The sequence below is a fragment of the Oculina patagonica genome, chromosome 13 (genome assembly GCF_052425735.1).
Source record: "Oculina patagonica isolate OP01 chromosome 13, crgOcupat, whole genome shotgun sequence".
Lineage (NCBI taxonomy): Eukaryota > Metazoa > Cnidaria > Anthozoa > Scleractinia > Oculinidae > Oculina > Oculina patagonica.
In genome coordinates, this window is record NC_135770.1 from 24,784,754 (window position 1) to 24,810,948 (window position 26,195).

Genomic DNA, 26,195 nt, shown 5'->3' on the forward strand with positions numbered 1-26,195 from the left:
ATAGTCCAATTTTATTAAAAATTGCTGTATTAGAGTACTGAAACTGCGGATGGCTCGGATGGAAACGGATTGCAATTTGAAAAAGTTAATTAAGCAAACGTTTACAGGTTGTTTTGCCGTGTCTTCGAAAATCGATATTTATAGCCTTAGCTTGCGTTCTATCCGCTTAAGGTTATATATTCCTTTATGTGTTCAAAGATAAATTTTATTTAGGGTTAAGTTGCCTACCACTAATTTCAGAGCAGTTTTGACCAAAAATCTGCGAAATCCCCGTTACATAGTTCCTTTAAAGTTATGTCGACAATCCCCTCGTATAAAACGCAAGCAAGTATACAGACCAATTTGCGTCTATTAGGATGATGGATGTAGTCCACGTCTTAAAAGCTACGATTTCACATGTGACTCCCGGCGAAAACAGAGGCTTGCGTCACCGAAAAAGAAGTACTGTAGGACGACATGTGTAGATATATTTACACTGATCTTATACAGAAGGAGTAACAATAGCCCAGCTTAATTTTTCGTTTCATTGTGGTGAAAAGAATGTACAGCAATGTACAGCTTTCCGTGCCAACGACAAAAGAACAGACCGACAGACGCACGAGATCAATAATTAGCACTGACGTTTTTGACTATAACCATACGGTTGATGTTCTTTTGATTTCACTTTTCTGGCGCGCTTGTACTCTCACTAACACTGTGAGAAAGCTCTTATTTTAGTTATTTTAAACTTGATCAAGGTTTTTGACGAAAAGTCGGCATTAAAAGTCAAAGAAGGAAAAATTTCGACTTCCATTTGCCCGTTCGTGCGTGTCTCAAAAACATTTGTCTATGTTTAAGCTTTTAATTTAATTCCACTTCATGGCAGCACTTACAAAACTCGGATAAGATTGTTAAGAAAAGAGAGATGGCTTGGTTTTAACGAAAACAGATGCTAGAAGGCTTGAAGTTTAATTTAGTTTTAATTTTCTACAAGTCCTGAATAGAGGTCTTTGTTGCAAAGGCCGCAACATTTAATTTTTTTGGCAATTTCAAGCCTGGTAAAAAATACGAATGAGAGTTTAAAAAAGTAATACCTTGTAAATTTTAAACAATGTAATATATCTTAATTATCCCACTAACTTTTGATTTCAAAGTTTGTCTTATTGAGCAATTTTTCTTTCATTATTTTTTTTTTATTTTTGAATTTTCATAGCAGTGTATAATTTTTTTCGAGCAATATTTTTTTCTTCCATTACAAAATTTTTTTTCAATTTCATACAATCAAAAAATAACAATTTCAATTTCATATATATATTTTTATTTATGTTATTTCATATTCATATTTTAGTTCAGAATCAGAGACTAGCCGTGGGAGGGTTGTTTTTTGGGGTAATGGGTAATGGTGGGGAATAGTGTTAGGACCGTGAGAGACTGAGGATGGTTGTTGTTGGAGTGCTGGTGGGGGTGGGGGTGGGGTTAGTTTTGAGGGAGTGGAAAGTAGTGCTTGATGGATTGGTTTCAGGTTTGAGGGAGCAGGAGTAGTGATGAGGGTGGGGTGGAGTTGGTTTTTGCGGAAGCAAAGAGTGGTGGTGGGGGATGGGGTTGGTTTTTGGGGGAGGGGAGGGTAGTGGTGGAGGGATTAGGAATGGTGACAATCAATCAATCCATCTGTACAACATTCTTTTCCACCTATCAAATTTCAACAAATGATTTCCGCACAGAACGTCAGCGACCCAGGGAGGCTTGTAAAATTGAACTGATTGTACACGAAAGGCTAGCAGCCCAGTTTATATTTTCTGTGTGAGTTTCTGTTACCGTATTTATTCCATTAAGCGCCCACCTCGAATAAGCGCCCACCCTATACTGGGTAGGAAAATTAGCGCCCCAGCCTCGAATAAGCGCCCACCCCGCCCCTCTCCTCCAAATAATCTGAAGTGTACAAGAAGAGTATTGACCTTAGTGACAATTGGGTTGAATGTTGTTAACTAAGTAGTACTAAAAGATTTTTTCGAAGACCGAGTTTTCTTAGTGCATTGCCAGGGTCGTAACCAGGTATATTTTTTCATCGTTGATCCCAAATTTTAGCTCTAAATTTTGATTCCTGATCCCCAAAATGTGCCAACATTAGATCCCTGATTCTATTCTGATCCCATCAGATTGGCCGATCCGGATCCCATCACATGTCATGACTTGTGACCCGGGATCCCGGGCCCATGATCCCGATCCCGAGGCTGTGATCCCTGATCCCATATACCTGGACGATCCTAGCATTGCAGAAACTTTCAATGAACAGTTAAAATTCTGCTTTAGTACATCTTCACGTTTTGTTATCATTTAATATTTAATTTCGTTGTAAAATAAACTTACTACTTGCTGAAAGGGTGAAAATTTAATAAGCGCCCAGCCTCAAATAAGCGCCCACTCTAAAGGTCCAAAAAATTAATAGGTTAAATTCAGGTAACATGAGACCACTGGCACGTCTTTCTTTTAAAAAACCGCGGTCTAACTTCTGCATTTCTTTGCATGCCACGGGCGATTTTTCACAAGTTTCCTTTTTTTTAAAATAAAACGCTGACGCTGTCTTACTTATCAAGCGATAGACAAACTGAATGTGTGTGTTTTTTTTTTTTAAATCTTAGTGAACTTTTTGATCGCCGTTGCCCTCGGTGTTTGGTTGCGAACCTGTAAGGGAACTTCTATTTCATAGTACACAGAGTATCAGCCGTCTTTGCAATTACCGCTGAACAATCCCGGCGCGCGCTTTTTGCAAGAGCAAGAAGAACAACTTGGATCATGTACTGGTCAATGTATGAATGAGAAGTTCCTTTACTTGCTATAACAACGATCGTAAAATGGTGCAGAGAGAACGCAGTCCAACGGTATACTTCCATCTTCATTTATAAGCTGAAAATTATGCAAGTTTGCCGCTTGGCCAGAGCTTCGACTTTAGCCTCGCGCGGCTTTCTGCACTCATGTGTAGGCTTACGTGGTTTAGCGTCGGTCGGCTTCGTTTCAAGGCTGTTTGGAGCATCTCCGAGCGAGCCAAAACCAAAGAAAGATCCAAGCTATCAAACCGTACACGGTGTTGAACTTCAAGATGATTTTCACTGGCTAAAATATCGTGAATCAAAGGTAAGCTAAAAAATTATCTCACTATATATGTCGACTTCATTCACGCGGTCAGGTTGTACAGTGGGTTGTAGACCGTAGGTCTGCGCTACCTTTACTGTTTATGGGTTATACTTTGTGTTAAGACTGCGCAAATTATATTTATTGGGTGATCGTGTCGAATTTGCCTGAACTTCGCTCTTATTTGTACTCTTCCCAATGCTGACATCTGGTATGACTTTGATATGCTGTTAGTTATCAAGGTTATATTAGGTGCCTGAGAAATGGAGGGTCTGCTGAAGGGGGGTGGGGGGTCGGTTACTCCCATTTTGTTATGAGCTATTTCAGTATGTGCCACTGTGAAGGTATGGTTTTCAGGGAGTTCAGTCTGGGATAGGGTATAGAAATCAAAGAGATTTAATCCTCATAGGGGTCTCATTTAACGGAAACTGCTCAGTAGTTTGAAGCCTTTAGTCTAAACTAGGATTGGCAATTGAAAATCATTATGGGAACTTTAGAAACAACTAACTTCAATAGTGGTAAGGTTTCTGGAGAAGAGGATAGTGATTTTCTTTGTCTAACTGAGGTCCCGTCCACACTGATCTGGGTAAATTTGAAAACTGAGATATTTAAAAATGCTTCATACAATGTTTTCTGTCCACATTAACCTGGGTAAATTGAAAATCGATAAACCACTTGGAGAGAATTTTTGAAAAGTACCGTTTTTGGTGACCAAAAACCCCATTTCAGTGTGGACGGATGGCCTACATCTGGATAAAAAAAGATGAATTTTCAAATTTACCTGGGTCAGTGTGGTTGGGGCTGAGATGCCACTGCTAAGACCCTGGTCTATGGCTGACAAACTCCATTCATCCACCTCCCTCCCCACCCTGGGAAACAGGGCAGAGATGCTTGTCAGAAAATTTCAATTGTGTTGTTCTAGAAAATATCTTTACTCCTCCCACAGAAGGTTTGCTTGGTTTGATCCCCCAGCCCTCCCCTCCTAGGAAGCTCATGGCCTTTGGCCAATGACTCAGGACTTCTCCCCCAAACGATAAGTCCTAGATAGAACCCTGCTGCATGTAGGAATATTGTAGTTTTTATTCATCTTTCTTTCCTGTTTTCAACAATAGGATGTACGGAAATATATAAAACAGGAAAACAGGTAGGATTTTCTTGTCTTACTACAATAATTGTTCATGTATATTTGTAGCTATCTAGTGAACTAAATTGTCCTAATCATCTCATCTTGGTAACCAGTAACTAAAATTTAAAAATCTGTATAATTATTATGCATAGACAACCCTCCAAGTTTATTTTTTTTCCTAAGCAGCCATTTGGCCACCAACTGCTCAAGTTTGGTCGCCATTGAAATATTTTAGCTGCTAAATTAAGCTCAAGTTTTTAATCCTTCTTCTCAATTTTAGTCGCCAGGCTGGCGACTTCAGTTCCAATTAAGTCGCCAGCTCCAAAATTTTAGTCGCCATGGCGACTAAAATGGTCTTAACTTGGAGGGTTGATAGATTATTTTTCTGACACCTTTTTTTTCTAAATAAGATAATTATGTAACAAGTACATGAAACAAGTAGTACATTTGTCCACAATTAACACATCTGTTACAGTAAGTTCGTGTTTGCTTTGCAAATATTTTGTATTTCTATTCTGATTCCTACAGTCTTATGATAATTATTATATTTACAGTATATATGTATTTTACTGTCAAACAGTCACCCACGTGCATATTATTGCCACTTATACTTTCTATGGATTTAAAATGACTTTAATCTTTTAACAAATCTGTGTTCTGTGTTACTGTAGATATGCAGACGCTGTATTAGCCGACACAGAAGGTTTTCAAGAGAAACTTACAAAAGAAATTCATGACTTGATTGACAAACACTTTGACGATGAGTCAGTACCAGAGGTCTGTACATCAGATGTGTTCAACAATATAATTTTCTTGTCAAATTTGCACATAATAATAATAAATAATAATAAAAACAATCTTTAAAGAGGAAACGCCCATCTCGTAAATACGTGGTTTTCAGGGAGGTCCTCCATAGAAATAAAAAATATTAAAATCTAAGTTACAGAGGAAGTACAAATCGATATTACTTCGATTTAGTAACAAAACTAACAATAGATTTAAACAATAATCCTTATTTTGGCTTTAAAATATGCATGAAAGATTATGCTCATAACATCATCTGTTCTGAGAGTTTGAAACTGACAGTTTAATGAGACAAAGCTTGAGGTAAATGTTATTGTGCTTGATTAAATCTGAAGCCAAACAGAGGCTATTACGTTGGTTTATCATTCATTTCACATAAGGTTGCTTTGCTTGGAAATCTCAGCCAATATGTCAACCTTTGACAGTAGGTTTGTTGGCTTTCAAAGGTCTATAATTTAATAGTTCTTATCTGTTCAGACCAGACAGTTCTGTTCAGTTTAACAATTTACATTTTCAATTAAATATGAGAGAGCTGTCCGATGTGCATGCATAATAACTCTTTCCCAAAATTTATACCACCTTACCAATAATAAATATATTACAGTATTATTTTCATTCTAATCATTTTCTTTTCTTTAAGGAGCTAGATGGTTATGTTTATTATTTGAGTAATCCACCAAAGAACTTCCATCTTCCTGTGTATCGCAGAAGAAAAATATTAGAAGGTAAGTAAAGAAGCAATTTGTGCCACGGTTTGTGCTCCAACATGATAATTCTGCCTTACATGTACACCAGTGTGGACTTACAGTTAGGGCCTCTTTACATGAAAGCCGAGTTGAGTTTCATCCCGGGATGAAAAAAAATTTCATTTTACATGAGCGTGTTCATCCCGGGATGCTGGGACGTAAGTCGTCCCGCCCGAGTTGAATTCATCTCGCCCGTGCTTACATTTCTTTATATTTCATCCCCGAAAGACTGTTTACATGACGTTTCTCGTCACGTTTCATCCCGGGATGACATATCAACTCGGTGTTTCATCTCGGGATGAGTTCATCCCAGGACGAAATCATGTATCATCATGTAAACAGCAACAAGAAAATGACCAGACACCGAGATGAATTCATCCCGGGACGAAAGTCATCCCGGGACGAAAACTCTCATGTAAAGAGGCCCTTAGTGCACTGGACTCTGGTTCAAGTGGCCTGGGTTCTAGCCCTGGCTGGGGTCACTGTGTTGTGTTCTTGGGCAAGACACTTTACTCTCACAGTGCCTCTCTCCACCCAGGTGTGTAAATGGGTATTGTCAAATTTAATGATGGGGGTAACCCTGCAATGGACTTGCATCCCATCCAGGGAGGAGTAGAAATGCTCCTGGAAATTAAAGTGGGATAAGCTCCGGTCCGATGAGCCTCTAGGCCCAAATGCAGACCTTACCCCCCCCCCCCTCCATATGTACACCAGTACCCATTTATACACCTGGGTGGAGAGAGACAATGTGAGAGTAAGGTGTCTTGCCCTGAACATAATGTACTGACCCCAGTCTAGGCCAGCACACATATATGCATGTACCTTTGTAATCCAACTTTGTACTTGTACTTATATGTAGTGAAATTGTGTAAATTTTTCTTTGTACTATCAATATTGTATTTTTTTTTTTGTTTCGTCTTCTTTTTTTAATAATTAATATTGTAAAGTCTACTGAATTCTCTTCAATAAAAAAAAAAAAAATAAAAAAATGTCTTTCAGTATTCTGTTTATTAAAAGAATTTTGCAAGCATTTTTATTTTTGTCACCAGATGGCTCCTATGGGGATCCAGAGACAATACTTGATCAAAATGAGTTACTGGAACGATATGCACACGTGGCCATACCAAAGATTAAAATGTCTCCATCAGGAAGGGTAGGCTAATGTCTTCTTGTTAGTTATTTTTTAATTGTTTTGGAATGTTTAATTGATAATGATCATGATCATTGATTCATGTTTTAGCGTGCGCTATCGAATTAATTAATATGATGCATGCGGGAAGTTTGGAGAGCACAAAAGAAGCATAAGAGTTACTTGAGGTGATAGCTGAGAGCAACTCTAGCTTCTTGAGTGCTTTCTAAACTTCCCAAGTGCACAGCTAAAAGCATGAACCAATTGTTTGAGGAAATTTTCTGGTGAAGCGATATGCTCACTCTATTATGCATCAGTCAATTGAAACCCCGGTCCCCGACCCCCGGGACTTACCGGGGAATTTAACATTCACCAAGTGTTAAAACCCGGCTTATTTCCCCGCCCTACGGGCCTAGACGTCTGTTAAAAGCCCCGCGTAGCGGGGGCATCCGAATCGACTTTCAGGAAAAAACGGACAAAAATCTTGATTTCGTTGCAGTACCTAACAGGTTTTTAAGAGAGATGCTCAGTGTGATCTTTCAAGAAAGCTCGTTCCAATTCAATGGAAAACATGAGCCATGGGCGCGACAATCGCCGCAGTTTCTGCTGTCATCTTCACGGCCAAAATAGAAAACAAAATACAATAAGCCTATCCTTTGGAAACGATTTATTGACGACGTCTTTTAAACTGATGTGGGACACAAGAAGAGACAAAATAGAAGAATTTCTTCTAAAGGTAAACAGCTTTCACCTTATGATATAATTCACGGCTGAAATCTCAGAAACCGAAACTACTTTCTTGGAGACGATAGTGCACAAAGGTGGCAGATTACAAGTACAATATAATGAGTCTATTTTTATCGTGCGAACAGCGTCGCAAAAGGCTTTATCAATGAAGAAGCGTGGAGACTTTTTAGAACGGATTCCTCAGAACGAACATTTTGAGAAAAGCATTTAGTCCTTTATGTTAAATCCCGGCTGCCGTCCCCGCTTCAGGTGATCGCGTGCTGTTAAATCACCGCTCCACGGCCCCGGTCTGCCGACATTTTGTTAAAACCACCGCCCACCAGGGCAAACGCGCCGTTAAAAGTGTGTTAAATCCCGGCTTTGGATGCGTTAAATCCCCGCTAAGTCCCGGGGGTCGGGGGGCCGGGGTTTCAATTGACTGATGCATTAGCGTACACTTTAGGGTTATGCTGCACACTTATACTGAATTAAATATGCAATACTTATACTGAATTGTGCAACTCTTCTAGCTATGTTATAATATGTCTTGATCTTTTTAACAGCCACCTCAATGACACTGAAATTATGAAAATAATTCTCTATCATCTGTGTACACTGTATATTAAACTGGGTATTTAATTACCATTTCTCTATAGTATATTGGTTTCTTGCTGGACAAAAGTGGTGAGGGAACTCACAGCTTATATATTACAGAGGCACATGAAGGAATGATAAATTTTGTTGATGCCATACCTAAAGTCATGAATTTTGGTGAGTTTGGTCAGTTACATGTACGAACAGCTTATTTCCTGGTAGTAAGTAAGTATTAGTAAGTAAAGTCTTTATTTAACGAGGGTAGCACTAAAATAGCATAAAAACGCTAACAAACCTGGCAGTGACCCTCAATAATTATTTACAATAAAATATAAAAATACACAGAACAATAGGAATATTAAAACTGTGGATAAACTATGAAATATTACGAATAAAAATACAAGAAATACGAGATAAAATATTAAAAAGGTAAAAAGAGTAAAAAGTGTCACTAAATTGTGACCCTCCATATGAAAAGGAGGCTTAACGTAATTTCTCCCAAACGCGTTTAAACGCAGCGTTTGAAACGCATTTGAAACGGGTTTCAAACAGTTTCAAACAGATTTCAAACGCGTTTCAAACACCTTTTGAATTTAGAGCGTTTCAAATGCAGAAAACGCATTTTATAGGGTTTGAAACGCCAAATTATTTGAGCATAATTATTACTGAACGTAGGATGTAGACAGCATTGTTTTTGACAGTTTCCCAATGGTAATTTTTGGAACGGTTTCACAAAACATCCCGGTAACAAATCGAAACAAAATATGACGTCTACCCGTGTTGGAAGCTCGGCGAAAAGTTTGTTTTTGACTGGACTGGAAGCCTTTCTGCGGCCCTTTTGCAGACAATCTGCAGAATTTAGCGAAAGCTGTAGATTAGCTCCAATTTAACTGCACAAAATAATTTTCCGCGGCAGCCATTTGGCAGTCATTTAGCAGCGCTCATTTTACTGTTGAATTACTGCAGTTGGGCTGCATGTACAGTCAACTCAAACATAGCGCAGAAGTTTTGATAAGCTGTCTTAATTTTCGAACTGTTAACTGCAGAATCGCTGTGTGATAAAGCCAGCTGGTTGATATTATTTCTCACTAACAGGAGTATAAAATTAAATCAATTACTGCTCGAGTAACTCAGCGGCGACTGTATTTTCATTTGAAGGAATGCGACTCACCGAAAACGTGCATCTGGCATCCCAAAGTAAATTTTTCATCGATCAATCGATACAATTTGTAATATTTATATTACAGTGTGTTTACAGGGAACATAAATTTGCAGTTTTCTTTTCTCCTGTGTGCACTGCCATTCTCCATTCATGAAACCTCGGAAACTTCAAATGATCGCTGTTGAACGTACAAAGCGCCCCGCTTGTGGTTTGAAGCATCAGGTGACACGAGTTCGCACGTGATTTTAGCGTGGAATTTATTCAACTTTACACGCAACAGTTTCAAATGTAACTAAACTGTTCGTACATAAGTTTTTCGTTTTACAATCTATAGTTTAGTAAAATATATCGCTTATTTGCCGAAATTATCTCGATAAAATGTGATATATTTCAAGTCTACAGAAAACAACCTGATGTGTGAGACGTGACAATGCACGGTAGTAACGAAAACGAAGACCCCGAAAACGAAGACCTAAGACCTAAGACCCATACGAAAACTAAGACCCGTACGAAAACTAAGACCCATACGAAAACTAAGACCCATACGAAAACTAAGACCCGTACGAAAACTAAGACCCATACGAAAACTAAGACCCGTACGAAAACTAAGACCCGTACGAAAACTAAGACCCATACGAAAACGAAGACCCGTACGAAAACGAAGACCCGTATATACGAAAACGAAGACCCGGCCAAAACCAGCGTTACCCAGAGTTGCGTGACATTAATAATAATGACAGAATAATATTGAAGCAGACTGAGCGTACTAAGAACGTACTACTGATCAAAAGTCTAGACTTGATCGAAAACTAAAACCTGATCGAAAACGGTTGCTTCTGCGTCACAGAAGAGACAGCCAAAGTCCCCCAGCAGTAATGCACCGTATCGAAATCTTCTCGCGCACAATACTTGCTTAAATAAACTTTGCTACCCGATTATTATTTCTTGCTTTACATCCGCGTAGAAGGGTGCGGAGAGAAAAAATTAATACAGGTGTCAAAATGTACTAACGGGAAACTGTGCCGATCTATCACCTCTTCACATCTGCTGAGCGGCAGTCTTTCGACTCTACTTAACCTAGCTAAAATCGCCTCCTTATAATACAACTGACAGAGCATAGTGCCCTTTCTAAACATCTTTGAGGCGTCAAAATAAATTGGACGACCAAATCCAATTTTACCGAACGGCTTACTTTGTACAAATTTATGTCACGAAATAGGAGTCTGTGTAGGCCTGTCATCTGTTTTTTGCTTAGTAAATGAAGTTTTTGTTAGTGCTTCTTATGTGTAGTCATATCAATAGTGACCTTTCATTCATTTGCCGGGGCCGACAGGCGTACTTGCCAAGATGTTTTAATTTTACTCATGTAGCGCGTAGCGAGGCGTACTCACTTCAAAATGTAGGATTTCAATGAAACTTGATCGATACGTTCTCAGTACTCGTCTGCTTCAATATTATTCCAATCCAACACTAATTCGTAGAGTACAAACATCGCGCAAAACGAGTACAAATGTCACACGATATTTGACCATATTTGTACTTGTCTCATTTCCCCGACCAAAAGATTAAAAACCTTGGCAAGTCATGTGTGACCTAGGCTCCCGCAGTGCTATCAGAATGGAATTTTCAAAAGGAACAGCATCTTTTCATTCCGTTTACGTGTTGAAGTAACTGTAACGTTCCATTTGTCGAAAAATTCTCACCGAAAACTCCATGTAAATGTAAAGCGCTCATTGATTTTCGATTTCAGTAGTACGTTCTCAGTACGCTCAGTCTGCTTCAATATTATTGTCACTATTATAAAGGTCACGCAACTCTGGGTAACGCTGGTTTTTGCCGGGTATTCGTTTTCGTATATACGGGTCTTCGTTTTCGTACGGGTCTTCGTTTTCGTACGGGTCTTAGTTTTCGTACGGGTCTTAGTTTTCGTATGGGTCTTAGTTTTCGTATGGGTCTTAGTTTTCGTACGGGTCTTAGTTTTCGTATGGGTCTTAGGTCTTAGGTCTTCGTTTTCGGGGTCTTCGTTTTCGTTACTACCGACAATGCACACGATCTGTATAAAACCTGATACTTTGTTTACTTTATTTGGCGGTCAAGATTTGAATGTTACAACGATCGGTTAACCGAACGGACAGTTTGAATGTGTTGTTCAGTTTGGTTTTTCAAGTTACAAGGGAATTAACAAGCGACAAGACGGTCCAAAAGCAAGAAACACCCTTCAGGATATGTGGTGATATAGTTTTCGTGCAGCGAATGTGTTTGTTTACCTTACACGTTACATATTTTCAACATGCCTCAGACACAAAGTGATGTGTGGATTAAATATACGATGTAAGTATATTTTATATTCACAGACAAGCTCTTGCAATTAACACAAGTGTGCATCACGCTAATTTATTGATGAGGAGAAAATGTTACTCAAATCAAAAAGTTTTCCTGCTGCAACATCACTATTCTCTGATTTTCCTCAGCTACTGTAGACACAATAATTTGAACTGAAATCGTTGTCACATTTTGAATAAATTATGCTTCAACAGTAATGATAATCTAAGCATGGCGTTTCAAACACATGCAAACGCGTTTCACCATGTTTCAAACGCCTACTGTTTGAAACGAATTTCAAATGCATTTGAAACGGGTTTCAAAGGCGTTTCAAACAAAAACGCTCTTGAAACGCTGTTACGATAAGCCCCCTTTTCATATGGAGGGTCACAATTACAGAATAAAATGATTTAAAAGCTGCTGTTCTTTAAAAATTCTCTTCCAAAGAGAGTTCCTAAAAGCTTTAATCGTTGATAGTTTTCGCATAGATAGGGGTAGGCTGTTCCATTCTTTACAAGCAGTCACGGTAAAAGTTCTGCCACCTTCAGTTAATCGTTTTATAACTGGATGAACAATATTAAAGATGGCATATCTTGTATTTCGTGAATGAGTCTCGCTAGTAAGCTTAAGTAAGCTTTTCAGATAGGTGGGTACATGCCCCTGTAAACACTTGTATATAATACAGCACTTAGTTAGTTTAGCCTGTTCGGTAAATGGTATCCAGTTAAGTTATTGAACAGTACAGTGTAGATGTATTCTTGTACAAAAAGTCTACAAATTGCTGAGTTATCCCAACCTCAAGATAAACATAATCCTGGTTTCCAAGATTTTTTCATTTTTGACTTCAAGTGTTTTAAGTCATTTGTCTAAATAGCAGGGCTTTCAATAATACTCAGCCCCCACTCGAGATCTGGTGGGTATTCTGACATCAATGAATCACTCTCGACTGGTAGGTCTTGAATCACTGGCTAAAATTCATGGAGCTCCTTATAAAGGGGAGATGTTTTCAGCTTCTTATATTGCTCTCGGATGAGACCCACACAAGCACAGCCAGCTACTTGAAATCTTATTGAACTGAGGCTGGCCTGCTGAATACCTCAGAGTGAACAGAACTTTCCAAAGGCACACTTTGCAGTAAATATCGTGACACAATCATGTACATGACTTTGTGCCTTGTCAGAACTTCTCAAACAATCAAAATGCATTTTTTTTAATACTCACTGCTGTAAATTGGACTTATAAAAATAATTAAGTATTTTAAATATTAGTGAAAGTTGTCAATACATATTATAATAATAATCATTCTAAAATCTACAGACTTTGTTTTATATACATGCACATTTATATGGTTGGTTTTTTTTTTTTTCAATTTAGAATGGGGAAGTGATGACCTCTCACTGTATTATACGAGGCCTGATGATAACAATCGACCGTTTGCTGTTTTACTGCATCAAACTTGTCAGAGTGTACTATCCGATGTTGTCTTACATGAAGAGAAAGATGAAAGGTTTTGTAGACATCTCTTTTGAGTTGTTTGAGTTTTACTGTTCATCATACTGTACAAAGTGGTCGAGTCTGTGGATTAAAGCCTTTAGTATGTAAAGTAAAGTGAAGTGAGGTGAAAACTACTATTACAGCAGCTGCTGTAGCAAAATATCTTTCATTGATATTGTTTGTAGATTCATTGTTGATGTGAGTGTTGCAAAAGACAGGAAGTTTATTACCATCAACTGTAACTCAAAATCAACCTCTGAGGTAAGTGTAACAAGTAATAATTATAATTATTTTATGTGATATACTTGCTGCTTGTTCAGAGACAGGTGGTGTCGCAGAGCAGTCTCTATAAAGGCACTTTCAGTGTAGACAAGAAGTGACTTGGTTCTGTATGAGGCTCATCCCTACCAGAATAAAATTAATGATATGACTAGAAAACCTCTAACAGTGATGCTTAAAAAGTAATTTGCTGCTGTCAGTTTCTACATGACTTTGTGTAATACTGGATGGGCACATGTAATAACCAATCAACAACAGACTTGACAGTTTGAATTTTGGGTAGCAACACAGAACCCCATCCCCTCTCCCTGGCAGGGTCCCCTGATCTGTATATCGCAGCAATGAACTTACCAGTCAGTTAAATCTTTTCCAAATTTGTTTCTTTATTATTTAATAGTTAATTTTTTTATGAGTATTATTAAGGAACTGCAAACTATTAATCATTAATTTTATTCACAGTATATTGTTGTTGTTTTTTCCTGGTAGGTTAGCATCGTCGACATCAGAGATGGGTCTTTTATTTCCCAGCCATTGCACCCCAGACAGCAGGGAATGGAATACTACGTGGACCACAGGGATAATCAGTTTTACATCATAACAAATGCCGACGATAAAAACTACAGAGTAAGACAGTACAGTTCACTGTAAAAGGGTGTACCTACAAAATTTATAAGTTTTCTTTTATCAATCAGTGACTGTAAAATTTGGTATTTTTTTATACTTTAGAATTAAAATAAACTTTTAGTTTATGTTGGTAATTAGCGAGGCCTGAATTTAGTCTGCGGTCATCTCTGCACTTATGTCCAGGATTGAACGCAGGTATTGTTTAATGAGTACTTCATGTTTGACTGTGTTATTTGACATTTCCATATTACTTCATATTTGACAAAATTTTGTTGTGTTTTGGTGTATTTTTATTAATAAGGACACTTTGTGATGCCTGTCATGAGGAACGTGCATCTCATTAGCGTTCAATCCTGGACATATCTGCATCTCTGCAGCCCTATACCACACGTGACTCCCATATCTGGTCTCTGTCAATCCCACATGCATTTTGTCATCTGAGCCCTCCAGAAGTGTAAATTCAACATTTACTATAGATATCTGGCAGATGATTTTCTTTTGACAGCGTTCATGATGTGGTTGGTGTGCATGTACACGTTTTTGGAATCATGTGTAATCCACTCTAATCTTGACACATGCATTCATGTGCAAAATCTTGTTTTATTTGTTTCGTCGCCAGATTATGACTACATCAGAGAGCAATCCGGGGAAAGAAAACTGGGAAACATTTGTTGGAGACAAAAAAGAGGTTACTTACATTATGTAGTTTCAATTAATTGTAAACATTGTAATCACTATCACTTAATGTAAATGTAGTAAATATAACAACATTAAAAACATACAATGTTTTAATATAAAATTTCCACCAGATTTTCCTAGATGACATGGATGTATTTCAAAACTGTTGTGTGGTGTATGAGAGACACCGGACTATTCCTCAACTTCGCATTGTACCTTTCGACAAACCTGAGGACCAATATGTGGTGCAGGTATGAGCACAATTTATAAATAAATTTAATTCTGACTTTTTTTCTTTAGTGAACCTTTTTTGCGGGCATACACAAATGTAACTAAAACACACCAACCTTGTACAAGACAATGGTAGCACATACATGTCTACTCAGGTGGTGACATCCCACCCTGGTCTTATATGCTTGTTATTATTAGTAATTAAGGCTTTTTTCAATAAGTTAACATGTCCTCAGCTGTTATTTACTTAACAATAAAGTTTGTCTTTACATTCTATACATTGTTTTAGTTCACTCAGTGTGGCTAAAAACCAGTACTTTAATTACGATTTTAATTACACAACTATACCCTTCACTCTGTTGAATTGTTTATTTCAGTTTATTTATAGTGACAAATCATTTCCATTGCAGCTTCCTAAAGACATTTGTGTTTTAGAAGCAGGATCCAATCTGGTGAGAGAAAAAAATAATGTATACAATAGTATTGAAAATCCCAGCCCTGTTTCTGTATTAAAGTGAAGGAGAGACAATGACCTCATGATTGGTCGGCATGAAGTAGAAGATCAAGAGGTCAAAAGTTGAAGCCTGGTTGTTCCCTTATGTTAGGGTCTGCTGCAAATATTTTGTGGCACAATACACATCTATGACCCAGAGAATCACTGAATACCGGCAAACTTTTAGGCTAACCTACAATGTAACAAACTTTTGATGATGAGGGCAGATGGAATAGCAGAAATCCTAGTATATTTAAATTTACATTTTTATTGCGGTTTTCAGTGAAATGCGAACTCTGAAATTCAATCCCCAATCAACGGTTTACGCTTTTTGCTGCCGTCAATCATCTTAGCGGACCTCTCGGGAAACAGGAGCTCACTTCAACCGGGTCAAAAGGTCACGTCTGTCAGTTGTGATTGGTAGATTTCGATCCATTTTGTTTGTTTCCGTTTTTCATGGTTCGTTGGCTGTCGCCATAATTATGATTGACGGCAGCGAAAAACGCAATCGTTAGTTGGATTTTGAATATCAAAGTTCGCATTTCACTGAAAACCGCAATAATAATTGTTTAAACACACTAGTTATATGCGCTACAGAGTCGCACGAAATTTCAGTTTGAGATTTCTATGTTAGCAAAGATCCTAGCCACTTCATTAAAATGCTTTGGAAGCAGGAGTGATGAGTCCAGTACCAGTTGAATGCGCTTTATTTTGCCCCAAAATAGACTTACCGAAACTTGTAACCTGGTTATGAAAGGGCCTGGTTATGGGAGGGTTCTGTTTTTGGGAGGTTTTCATACTGTAAGCAACTGTAATCAGTGAAAATTACAATTTAAATCTTATGAAACATCACATTGTAATGCATAATACATTATGTTTTATTACATTTGACATCAGATGTTTGATCACCCCAGTGCGCGTTTAACAGTGTCTTCGCCAATTCTGCCTGCTCGTGTCTTAGAGTACAACATGGAAAACAATTCAATGGTATATATCCTGCAACCTTAAACAGTATACTGCTTTAAAAAAGTTCTTCTTCCATTTCCTCCTCCTTCTCCTTTTCCTCATCCTCTTCCTTCTCCCTCTCTGGACTCCCTCTCTGCCTTTCCCTTCCTGCCATACTTGCTTCCCTTTTTGCCTACTCCCCTTTCTCTTTTTCCTTATCTTCCTCTTTCTCCTGCCCTTCTTTCTTCTCTTCTTTCTTCTCCTGCTGACTTTTCCTCTCTTCTCCTTCTTCTAGTTGCACTCCCTCTCTCCCTCTGTATCCCTTTTTCCTTTTCCCCTTTCTCTTTTTTCCTCTTTCCCTCTACCTCTCCCCTCCTCTCACTTTTCATCAAATCTGATCTAGAGCTTTATTGATTTCATACCTTACTTTTCCATAGGTTGAAAAACATAGCTTCTCTGTTTTGCCATCTTTTGACAGCTCAGAATTTTGCTGCACCAGGCATGAAATACAAAGTAAGGTATGATTGTACTTTAATTTTAATAAAAAATTACAATTATTAATCATTCAGTAGGACTCTGCTTATCTGACCACCACACTGGGCCACATTAGAACTAGGGGTGGCAATTGAAACATTTGGCCAAAATAAATTGGTTGTATTAATCAGGTGGCTTAAACGCATAATCCAAGGTGAGGTTAAGGGAGTAGCTCATGGTTCATGCACTGGCTCAGGTTACTATATTGTGTTCAAGACACTTCACTTGCACCATGTCTTTCTCCACCCAGGTGTGTTAAGGATACATGACAAAAAACTGAGGGCTAACCTGGGGTGGTCTAGCATCCCATCCAGGGGTAGTAGCAATACTAGTTCCTATGCAAGATTTAAGCTCTAGTAATGTGAGTCATTTAGCTGGAGTGCAAAGGCCGAGGTGTAGAGTTTCATTGTCATAACTACTTTTTTTATTTTTTTTATTTCAATTAGGATGGCACTCATGTTCCTGTGACATTATTCCATCATAAAGATCTCAAAAAGGATGGAAACAATCCTATGCTGCTGCATGTTTATGGTAATTACATTACTTAGTCACTGTATTAGTACTGTCAAGAACTACTTATATGAGAAACTGTCTTAACCATAACTTTTGTTGAATTACATTTGCCTGGACATAAAAAATACTTTTCTTTACAATCTAGGATCGTATGGTATCAATGTAAACATGGGTTTTGATGTGGAAAGGATCAGCCTCTTAAAAAGAGGTTGGTGTCTTGCCTTCTGTCATGTCAGGTATGTGTAATTTATTATTATTACTATTTTATTTATTAAAAACTAACAATGGCATATTGCAATTCCTGAGTTTTGATTGGTTAACAGGCAGTGGTATATGAGCTCATATGTCATGGACCATAAAATTAATTAATATGGTTGGTGTATGCGTCAACGATTACAGCCAGGGAGCTCAAATATAATTGTAGTTCTTTGGGTGTTTTTAATAATTTTTTAGTTAACTCTCTCAAAAACAGACACTGTTGGGACCGGCTTCAACTGTTTCTGTCTTACAGGGAGTTCAGTTACAGTGTAAATAGACTGAAAAATGGAAACAATTATTCCACTTGCGCTTGTTTGATATGAGATAGTTATAGCCAACTTGGTGCTTAATCTACCATCTTATTTCCAACACACGCCCATGGAATAATGATTAAATATTATATCATATGGTAACAAAAATAAATGTGTAGTGTTATTGTTAATCATCAGAAAACTTCATTTTTTTCTGATTTGTGGAAAATGTGATGTAAAAGCAATGGAAATTTTCTTTGGATTTTTTGTAGCTCCTAAAACTGAGCTGAATAGCCATACATTTAGATCAAGATTATTACATGACTTTGAATTAGTAGAAAATTGAAAATGCACCTTTCAATTAATTTTGGAAGATATTTCTGGACGATAATTAAGTCCAGTTTCCAAGTTTAGTGTTCATATCGGTAATTATGTTATTTAATACATTTAACTTGTTTCCAAGTTTAGAGCTATACTTCCCAATCATTATTATTATAATATAGTTATTTAAAAACCAGGATACTCTCTCACCAGAGTGATTTTCAGGAAGGTCCTGGAAGAAAATACACTTGGGTGGAGAGAGGCACTATAAACATAAATATTGTAGTGCCTTTCTTCACCCAGGTGTACCAATGGGAGGGGTATCAAATGGTCTTTGTGAGCATGCGAGCACAGCCTTTTTCTTTGCGAGCACAAGCATTGACAAAAATTAGCCTTGCAAGCAACGAGCACTTTTCAAAAAGCTACCCCACTAAAAACCGAGCATGCGAGCACTTGTAAAAATGTACGACAACGAGCAAACAAGCACCCACTAAAATTTTGCGAGCATTCTGAGCAAAAGCTTAAGTTTGTGAGCACTGCAACATTTTGAGGGACCATTCATGACCCCTAATGGGTACTGGTGAATTTAATTCCGGGGGTAAACCCTGCAATGGACTAGCATCCCATCCATGCTGGGTGGATTAGAAATACTCCTAGCCACTTAATACTAGCTACAGAAACTGGAATAAGCTCTAGTATGATGGGCCACTAGCCTTGAATGCATGCAGACTTAACATTTACCCCTGAGGGAAAATAATACAACAATAATACTTCTTCTTCAATACTTTTCAGAGGTGGTGGTGAGCTTGGTCGCCAGTGGTACTTAGAAGGAAGACTGCAGAGTAAACATAAGAGCTTTGAGGTATGTACCACTTTTAAATGAAATTTTTTTCAGGCAAATAGCATCTTAAGCATTATAATTATTTGTTACTGGGTTCTGAAACAACAGCTAAAAATTTAATAATAAGAAGTGATTCTTGAAATTCTTTTTGTTTTCAGATTATCCTGTTGACTTGATCATGAGCCAAAAATCATTATTAATCCTGATCTTGTCTAGTAGTTACTTTATTAGATGAATAGTTATGAAATTTCAATGTATATAATTTATGTTGTCTTTTGCTATTTACTTCACGATCATCAATGCTTTCTAGGTAATTTCATAAAAAAATAATAAACAAACAAACAAGCCAATAAACAAATAAATAAAAATGTAAGTTAAAAAAACAGGATTTTCTCCCAGACTCACAAAACAGAAAGTATTATTCATTGTAGAGTTAAGATATACTCTAGCAGTCATTTGTATGCTAGAGATAATAATTTTATTATCCAAATGGTGGAGACTGTAGAGTCTAAAGAGAGTTTAATTGTTTTTCCCACAGGATTTTGAAGCTTGTACACAAGCTCTCCATCAAATGGGATACTCCAACCCTCAATTAACAGCGGCACGTGGAACAAGTGCAGGGGGATTAATTGTGGGTGCTGTCTGCAACAGATCACCAGGACTCTTCAAGGCTGTTATTCTTCGGGTTGGAATTGCTTGACATGTTTTTGTTTTGATTTTGTTGTTGTTGAATGTTGTTTTATGTGAATGAATTTTTTGGGTATTTCTTGGGTGAATGCCCCAAGTACACCAAGTCATGTACTACTGTCTTGTTGTTGAATCAAAGTTTCTTCTCCTGCTAGACAGTGATACTTTACCAGCTTGAAGTACTAGATGTAGTTTGAAGCTAGAAATTAACGTATGTCAAGCAGGAATAAATGAATCCTTATTAAAGACGAGGCTGCTCAACTGAAAAAGGCTACAAACGGAAAAAGCGAAATATGAAATTCCAGAAAATGTCCATACCCTCCCATGGAAGGTCAGTGAAAATTGCAAGGGGGGGGGGGTCGGAAAAGCTAATTTGTTTAAAGAAAAGTATGAAGTGTATGAAACTAAGCTGGAAATTTTAGGGTGTAGGAGGGTTCAAACCAAAACAACCTTCTGTGCGAGGTATGGGTATTTTCTGGAACAAAACAATATTAACTATGTAATATTATATACCAGTAGATAAATATGTAAAATACCATGACTTAAGGCATTTAAGTTGGACCACTTAATTGTGCACATTTGTTTCATTCATTCTTACAGGTTCCATTTTTAGATATTTTGACACCAATGTTGGATCCCTCTCTCCCGCTGACTATCCAGGAATACGAGGAGTGGGGAGAACCTGGGTAATGACTGCATGAGAGAAAACAGTGGTGGATCCACTTTGAAGGCCGAGGGCCCGGGACCCCCTTATTTTTGGGAAATAGCCTCTGAAGTGCCGAATTTCCGCAGAATCATTCAAGTCAAGCAGGGGCCCCTTAGCCAAAGGTCTGGATCCGCCACTGGAAAATATTAATGTTTTTTTTCAAATAGGATTTTCTGATCTTTTTATCTGGCAGTTTTACATTGTACTTTCATGGTTAATTTCAGGTCCAGTGAAAGTGATTTTCATTACATCAAATCATACTGTCCATATCAGAACATTAAAAATCAGGTAAACTTAGTTTATGCACAGTTCAATAACCCTATTTTAGCAGTGCACATGTGAGATTCATTATGCTGTGAATACCTACCGAAGAAATTTTGAAAGTAACATGTTATGCAGTGTGAATAAAAATATATTCATGCTGCAAAAAAATGTTTCATCTTTGGCAACCAACAGAGATTGCCTTCCATGCATTTACCGTTGGTATCATGGACTACAATCTTATTGAACAGTTTTTGTATTATCCCTTTAGTTCAAGATCTCCCACTCCCTTTATAATGATCCACATGTTTATTGTATTTAAGTCAGAAATCTACTATCACATGGACCAAACTGGTTTAAGAATTGCAAATAAATCATTTTTAAAAAAGTTTGACAACATGGCAAAACTAATCAATCAGTTCCATAGACCAGACATACATTATCAAATAACAAACAACCATTTTACTTTTATTTTGCTTAAAATCACTTCTGCTCAGGTTTAAACCTTAATCACATGTAAGTATAGTTCCTTTCAGAAAGTTCTACTCTCCAGGATGACCACACTATACAAACCCATTTATTGTTATTTTTTCCATGTCTGTGTCCACAAAGCCTTACCCTTCAGTGATGGTCTCCTCTGCAATGAATGATGACCGTGTGCCATACTGGCTGCCTCTGAAGTGGGTGGCTCGCCTCAGGGATCAATTATCAAGCCAGGAGGAGGAGGACAAGCCACTGATTGTGTGCCATGTTGATTATTACGGAGGGCACTCTGAAACAGAAGGAATATACCGAAGGATTGAAAAGGTAAATTGAAAGTGTTTTTTATTCTCCGTTGCTGATTTTCTTTCTTTTCCTTTAAATTGGTTGTGAGAAGTTGGTGCTGCATCAATAATGTACACTACCTGACTGTGTAATTAGAAGCTCTTGAATTTGGATAGGATAACAGCACATTGATCTTTTATTAGACTAAGACAGTGAAATCTTTTATTTTAGGGCAAGGCACTTAACACACGCATCACCTAGAGTTCTCCACAGAAGAATATAATTACATGTACACCTGTACATATGGGTGTTGGCAAAATTGTTGAGGTAACTTGGCAAAATGCTAGGTGGGGGAGGGGAGGGGGGTAACCTGCAGTGGACTAGCATCCCATCTGGGGAGGGTAGGGGGGTGTAACAATACTCCTAGATGGTTGGATGAATAATGCTACATAGCTTTAATAGTAGCTAAGGCCTGTTATTGATTAATCAATACTCGCCTTGTTGTAGACTTTTCAAACCTTTTTTCTGCTCTTTTCCAGACTGCAAAGGAGTATGCTTTCCTACACAAGGCATTAAGGCTACCACTGGAGTAAGAGAAAAAATTCACAGGGAGGATATTGAATACACACAGAGGCTGCTATCAGCTTACAAAAGCCTTGAGTGAGATGTTGGGGAGTGCAAGTGCCAACAGAACCATGGAGTAGAAAGAAAAGCCTGCCACAAATTTGAACCATTCTGTGCTGCCAGGGAGACTTGAAAATTTATGTCAAACTAGAAAATAAAGGAAATAAAAGAGAAGAACCTTGGTAACGAACGTGTCTTGTCTTTTTAGACTGTGAGTATTCGCTCAAGATCAGTCCACAGGTGAGCATGCGAGTGCATGAAAAAATCACTTCATGTGAGGAAATGGGATGTGTCTTGGTCAGCCAGTCAAGCTTGCCCCACCTGACTGGCACTGAAAAAATGAGGTAATACTTGCAGTCTAGCGAGAAGCACTGTTCAGCAAATCATTTGCTCAAATACACAAAGAGCTAAGCACTTTGTATGCTTCTTGAAAAAATAAAAAGGATTTTTAAGGTTGTGAAAGGAAATGTTCAGTGTATACAGTGTACCAATACACACTGGGTGCTCTACTAAGCCCATGAATGTAATGTCGCATTTTATTTTTTTAACATTGTTTTCTTACATTGATCTACAAATTCAGTAATTCTTTTATTACAATTTAATGCTTGTTTCTATTTTCTTTCACCAAAATGTCAAGAACTGCTGGACTACTGATAGAGACACTTTTACAAACAGAGCTCAAAATCTAATGACATTATTCTACTCTAATTCACTTTTGTCCAAGTTAATAAACTATTGTTTTATCCATGTGAAGATATGTTCTATATTGTATCATGTACATCAGGCTACAAAAAATACCACAGCTAGTTGCTTTTGAAGCACTATCTCACTTTCTCCCTAAATCAAGTACAAAATACCCTTCATCCTTTCACCCACACACCCCACCGTGCAAAAAAATCCCCCACCTTCCCAATTGCCCTAAAAGGACATCAAAATTGAAAGAGCTGCCATGATAAATTACATGGAAGTCTTTCTTGGTTAAGTGGACTTGATTTAATTTAGGGGACTTGTGAATTTTTTCTAGAATGAATGATAAAAATAATGTATTCAAGTTCGTGGAGATGTGCTACAGCATTCTGGAGGCATTTGTGACCAAAGTAAAGGCTTCAGAAGAAAAAAAGGGGGCGTGGCCCCACTCCTCCTACCTCCAAGGGGAAGAATTCAAGTTCATTCTGGAGTAGCCTGTTCCAGGCGTTCGGTTAGTTGGGAAGCGGCGCAAGAAACCGGCGAGCGAAAAAATGGAGAGGGTACTAAGGCGAGGGAGCTCGCTCTCCTCCCCGCCCCTCTCCCCTTATTTTTTCGCGCTTCCCAACTAACCGAACGCCTGGAACAGGCTAATTCTGGAGGCATTTAGGTATGACCAAAGTCAAGGCTTCAGAAGAAAAAAAGGGCGTGGCCTCCTTTGCCCCCTCTTATTCCACCCCTGCCTCCTAAAGGAAACCTACTGTATGGCAGCATAACAGCTTACTTTATACCAAAGAACCAAGAAGGCAAGAGGATGGTAGGAATGCAGATGGCAGGAAAAAAGATCTGACTTGTGAAATACAAACTAAAAAGTAAATGTTTCAAGATGTTCTCCCAGGGGGGTTACTCTGGATTTTAAGTAACGGTGATGATCGAATGAGGACAAAAATCAAGACCCAAAAAATTCCCTAGGGCTTTAAACAAAACCCCCAAAAAAATGCTAGACCAAAAAAATCAACCCCCAAAAACTATGCAGAACTATGCAGCCAAGGCACTACCACAAATCTTTAGATTGTTTTTAATACCAAAAAATCCCTAGTTAAATCAAGCCACCCACAAAAAAAACAAGGAATCGAAAATTTCAAACCCACAAAAATCCTTCGATCATCCCCCACACTTGAAATCCTGAGTTCCCCCCCTGGGGATGTTATACCTGTGAAGCTCTCTTTAATTAAATACATGGAGTGTTTTTGTTCAATGCCCCTAAAAAAACTGAAACATCAAACTGTCTGTGAAAGATTCCTACATGTTCAGTGGCTTAAGTTTGTCAATCGTTCCTTTGCAGATTCTTGCAAAACAAGCTCGATATTTATTCTTCTCTGTCTCTTCCCCGAATATTTCAAAGCACTTCACTGGTATAACTGATTCCTCTTTCCATTCATTCTGCTCAGAATCAAATACTTCTACTGATAACACCCTGGTTGGTGACCACAGGTTATACCGGCGGACAAAACTGATGCCACCTACTACATACAACCTTCCTTCATGGCACACCATGCTTGCAGACATCCGAGGTACCTCGAGTCTAGCCTGCATTATTTCCCATTTGTCGGAACGTGGATCATAAATTTCACATGTACTGATTATTGCCTGACCCCTTCGCCCACCTGCTACGTACACTTTGCCATTCATGACTGCACCAAAAGCAGCATGCCTTGCTTCATTGATGGGTGCAACTTTCTTCCACTCATTGGCAATAGGATCATACCTGTCTGTTGTCGAGAGGGACTGGCCTCCATGAAAGTTTGATGAGCCACCTATTACATAAACGTATCGTTCATCAGTCACAACACAACTTTGATAACGCTTTCGAGAGGTGGGTGGCTTCTTCAGTTGATTTGTGCAATTTTTTTCGGGGTTGCATCTATATACTTCCTGGCCCCCATAATTATTACTTATTGCATACAGGTCACCCTTCAATGTTGCAGTACAAGTAAATGTGGTTGCAACTTGCAGTACACCCCATGCATTGGAGGCAGGTGTGTAGCATTGCATAATATGGGACCCATCCAGCTCATCTGACGTGTACACCAGGCAGGGAACATAAATTTTACCCCTGCATTGGCTTGGGGTTTGTTCATGATCATGGTGAAAATGCATGTCTGGCATCTTGAACCACATATTTTGTTTTGGAAAGTAGCACAAGGACCTTTTTCCTCCACAAACATAGATCGCATCTATGCGTGTCTCCAGGCACTTTCTTTGTTGTTGAATACCTTCTCCATTATTGGCAGAAACCATTACTCTCATGGCCTCTAACACAAAATTCAAGCATAATTCAGTGTTTTTAGCAACAAGTTCCTCCTTCACTAATTCATTTAGTAGAAAGTCATGTGATATTGACACTAGACGGACTTGATGCAGTAAGCTTGGAAAATCAGCTTCTCTTTCGCTTTTGTTATGAGACACCCACTTAACAATTCCCTTGAAAACCTCTTCCTCAGCATTGACAGTGACGTCATCACTGGACACCCATTTCATGACTTGCTTCATGTCAAGGCTCAGAAAATCTTCTGTTTTCATGACAGCACTGAAATCTGAATAAATCATCTTGCGGGCTTCATCTCTCAATTCCACGCACTGATACTTATCACCAAAATAGTAATTGAAAATACAGTTTTCAATTGTCACATTCTCATTCAATAAATTACACGCCATTGTTTTCAGGCCTGGCAGAAAAAGATAATCTGCCGTTGCAATCAAATTGTGGGCGCTCTCTTCGGTAACCGAGACATCTCCAGTGTAAACGTACTGTAACACGGCTTCCATAACAGACGCAGTTGCTTCTTCGAGCTCTATTTTGATCAGTTGTTCTTTGCTTTCTCTCATGTCACTTGCTAGAAGTGTGAGGAAGAACGGACTTGCTGCAGCTAGCACGACTTTGTGAGCGTTAAACTCTTTGTCTTTCACTACCACTTTCACATCACAGAAACTTTCGTTCCTTCTCAAGATATCTAAACGCTCTACAAGTTCTTGACGAAATTGCGAGGGATCTGCCGATAAAATGGGTTGAGAGAGAGCGTCCATGTTGGAATTTTGCACTATTTTCCGCACGAGCCTCGATCGATTATAAATACAGTGGCTCGTTTTGTCACGCAAACCTTTACATCACGCAACACTAACTCACGATACAAGGTAACGAATGGCGCGCATTGAAAAATTTATAGGTTATTGTTTAGCTTTGTTTCAAGCATATCGTTATCGTTACTCGGTCATGATCATCCTTGTT

At 38.3% G+C, this 26,195-nt stretch overlaps 2 protein-coding genes and 1 long non-coding RNA gene across 3 annotated transcripts; 1 reads left to right on the forward strand and 2 right to left on the reverse strand.

The window, feature by feature from the left end:
- Positions 1–2,655: 2,655 nt before the first annotated feature.
- Positions 2,656–22,975, forward strand: LOC144636682 (protease 2-like). The gene is made up of 22 exons (XM_078495871.1): positions 2,656–3,111; positions 4,221–4,252; positions 4,906–5,011; positions 5,679–5,763; positions 6,834–6,937; positions 8,296–8,410; positions 13,092–13,224; positions 13,397–13,472; positions 13,977–14,114; positions 14,734–14,802; positions 14,924–15,043; positions 15,434–15,475; positions 16,414–16,503; positions 16,899–16,979; positions 17,442–17,526; positions 17,654–17,744; positions 19,131–19,200; positions 19,718–19,864; positions 20,467–20,552; positions 20,797–20,860; positions 21,446–21,640; positions 22,138–22,975. Exons 1-22 carry the CDS (start codon positions 2,893–2,895, stop codon positions 22,189–22,191), a joined length of 2,202 nt encoding a protein of 733 aa, XP_078351997.1. The 5' UTR covers positions 2,656–2,892; the 3' UTR covers positions 22,192–22,975.
- On the reverse strand, positions 13,960–14,771 carry LOC144636684 (uncharacterized). Its single transcript, XR_013567591.1, has 2 exons — positions 14,474–14,771; positions 13,960–14,269 (listed from the first exon to the last, which is right to left on the reverse strand). It is a non-coding gene; the product is annotated as an uncharacterized LOC144636684 (long non-coding RNA).
- LOC144636683 (kelch-like protein 40) lies at positions 22,965–26,068 on the reverse strand. The gene has a single exon (XM_078495873.1). The coding sequence runs from the start codon at positions 25,991–25,993 to the stop codon at positions 24,209–24,211; it is 1,785 nt and encodes a 594-aa protein (XP_078351999.1). The 5' UTR covers positions 25,994–26,068; the 3' UTR covers positions 22,965–24,208.
- Between the last annotated feature and the right edge of the window lie 127 nt (positions 26,069–26,195).

Excerpts from the sequence above, each read along its gene's own strand:
- LOC144636682 (XM_078495871.1), top strand. The coding sequence starts at position 2,893 with ATGCAAGTTTGCCGCTTGGCCAGAGCTTCGACTTTAGCCTCGCGCGGC. Across the intron at positions 4,253-4,905 it reads TATATAAAACAGGAAAACAG|ATATGCAGACGCTGTATTAG; the intron begins GTAGGATTTTCT and ends GTGTTACTGTAG. Across the intron at positions 19,865-20,466 it reads TCAAGGCTGTTATTCTTCGG|GTTCCATTTTTAGATATTTT; the intron begins GTTGGAATTGCT and ends TCATTCTTACAG.
- LOC144636683 (XM_078495873.1), bottom strand. The coding sequence starts at position 25,993 with ATGGACGCTCTCTCTCAACCCATTTTATCGGCAGATCCCTCGCAATTT.